Source organism: Eimeria tenella, genomic scaffold (assembly GCF_000499545.2).
Source record: "Eimeria tenella Houghton genomic scaffold, Eth_scaff2531, whole genome shotgun sequence".
Lineage (NCBI taxonomy): Eukaryota > Apicomplexa > Conoidasida > Eucoccidiorida > Eimeriidae > Eimeria > Eimeria tenella.
The window spans coordinates 393-2,010 of record NW_013542399.1 but is presented as its reverse complement, the minus strand read 5'-3'; the positions used below and the strand labels follow the sequence as shown (position 1 = coordinate 2,010).

At 55.7% G+C, this 1,618-nt stretch overlaps 1 protein-coding gene across 1 annotated transcript in view; it reads left to right on the top strand.

Annotated features, from left to right (window-relative positions):
- Window positions 1-1,618, top strand: part of ETH_00037000 (uncharacterized protein) — a gene marked incomplete at both ends in the record, with an annotated part of 2,416 nt that overhangs the window by 482 nt on the left and 316 nt on the right. Inside the window, 5 exons of the mRNA XM_013375121.1 lie at window positions 3-120; window positions 245-257; window positions 795-941; window positions 1,149-1,216; window positions 1,449-1,601. Coding sequence (XP_013230575.1) covers window positions 3-120; window positions 245-257; window positions 795-941; window positions 1,149-1,216; window positions 1,449-1,601 — 499 coding nt within the window. The remainder of the gene's footprint in view (window positions 1-2; window positions 121-244; window positions 258-794; window positions 942-1,148; window positions 1,217-1,448; window positions 1,602-1,618) is intronic.

Sequence of the window (1,618 nt, the reverse complement as noted above, 5' to 3'; positions counted from 1 at the left end):
CGGTTCCCCGAGCAGCAGCAGCACCGCGTCGCCGCCCACCAGCAGCAGCAGCAGCACCACCAACAGCAGCAGCAGCAGCAGCAGCAGCAGCAGCAGCAGCAGCAAAGTGGCGGACACGAGGTACTACGAAGTGCTGGAAGTGCAGCCAAATGCATCTTTTGCTGAAATCAAAAAAGCTTATTATCGGCTGGCCCTCAAGTGCCACCCCGACAAAAACCCTGGAGACCCCGAGGCCCACAAGAAGTTCCAGGCCATCGGTAAACCCTAAACCCTAAACCCTAAACCCTAAACCCTAAACCCTAGGCCTGCGCGCTGGCGCGGACGCGCGGCGACGGCCCGGAGAGAGAGCTCCTAAACCCTAAACCCTCAGGCCGCGCTGCAGCAGAAGCTGTGGCGGTGGCTTGCGCGGGTGCCGTCTCCCAAACCCTAAACCCTAAACCCTAAACCCTACACCCTAGACTGGAGAAGCTCCAAACCCTAGGCGCTGAAACCCCAGCCAAATCTAAACCCTAAACCCTAAACCCTTCACATTGGCTCTCGAGCGGCGGTTGGCAGCTCGCGTGCCTCCGCTGCTGGCACGGGGGATCTGACCCTCTAGGGTTTAGGGTTTAGGGTTTAGGGTTTAGGGTTTAGGGTTTATTGCTAAGAGTGAATAGTGTGTGTGTGTTCGTGTGTGTTGCTGCTGCATCTGCTCCTTGCAACCCTCCCCCCTGCCGCGCCCGCACCGCAAACCCCAAACCCTAAACCCTAAACCCCAAACCCTAAACCCTAAACCCTAAACCCTAAACCCTCAGGAGAGGCTTACCAAGTGTTGAACGACCCCAAGAGAAGAAAAGATTATGACACTTTTGGAGTCAGCGCCACAAAGACAATTAACTTCATAGACCCTGCTTTGTTCTTCATGATGCTCTTTGGCTCCGAACAGCTCGACCCCTACACCGGTAAACCCTAAACCCTAAACCCTAAACCCTAGACGCTAAACCCTAGGCGCTAGACGACAAGCCGTGGAGGTCGGAAGGAGGTTCGGGGCCCTGCTTCGGGCCCAGGCGCGGGCGCTTCCGGAGGGGCTGGTGGCGAGTTGCAGGGTTTGGGGTTTAGGGTTTAGGGTTTAGGGTTTAGGGTTTAGGGTTTAGGGTTTGCGCGCGCAGGCAAGCTCAAGATGGCGAAGCTCCTCGAAGTTTTGACCCAAGATGACTTCATGTCCACCGTCTCAGGAGTAAACCCTAAACCCTAAACCCTCGTTCCCCAACCCTGAACCCCAAACCCTAGGCCCTCAGTCCCAAACCCTAAACCCTAAACCCTAAACCCTAGCGCCACGACCCCTAGACGGTGCTTGCCCGCTGCAAAGCGTGAACCTTTCCTCCCAACCCGCCCTCCCCAAACCCACACCCCAACCCCAAACCCTAAACCCTAAACCCTAAACCCTAAACCCTCAGTTGCGGCTGCAGGAGGGGGGGGTGGACTTGCGGGAGGGAATAATGAAGGCTCTGGAAGAAGACCAAAAAAAAAGAGAAGTTTCTTTGGCTTTGCAACTTCGAGAAAAAGTCCAGAGTTTTGTGGAAGGAAATGAAGAGGTTTGGAAGCAACAAATGCGCCAGGAAGTCCGCAGCCTCTGCAA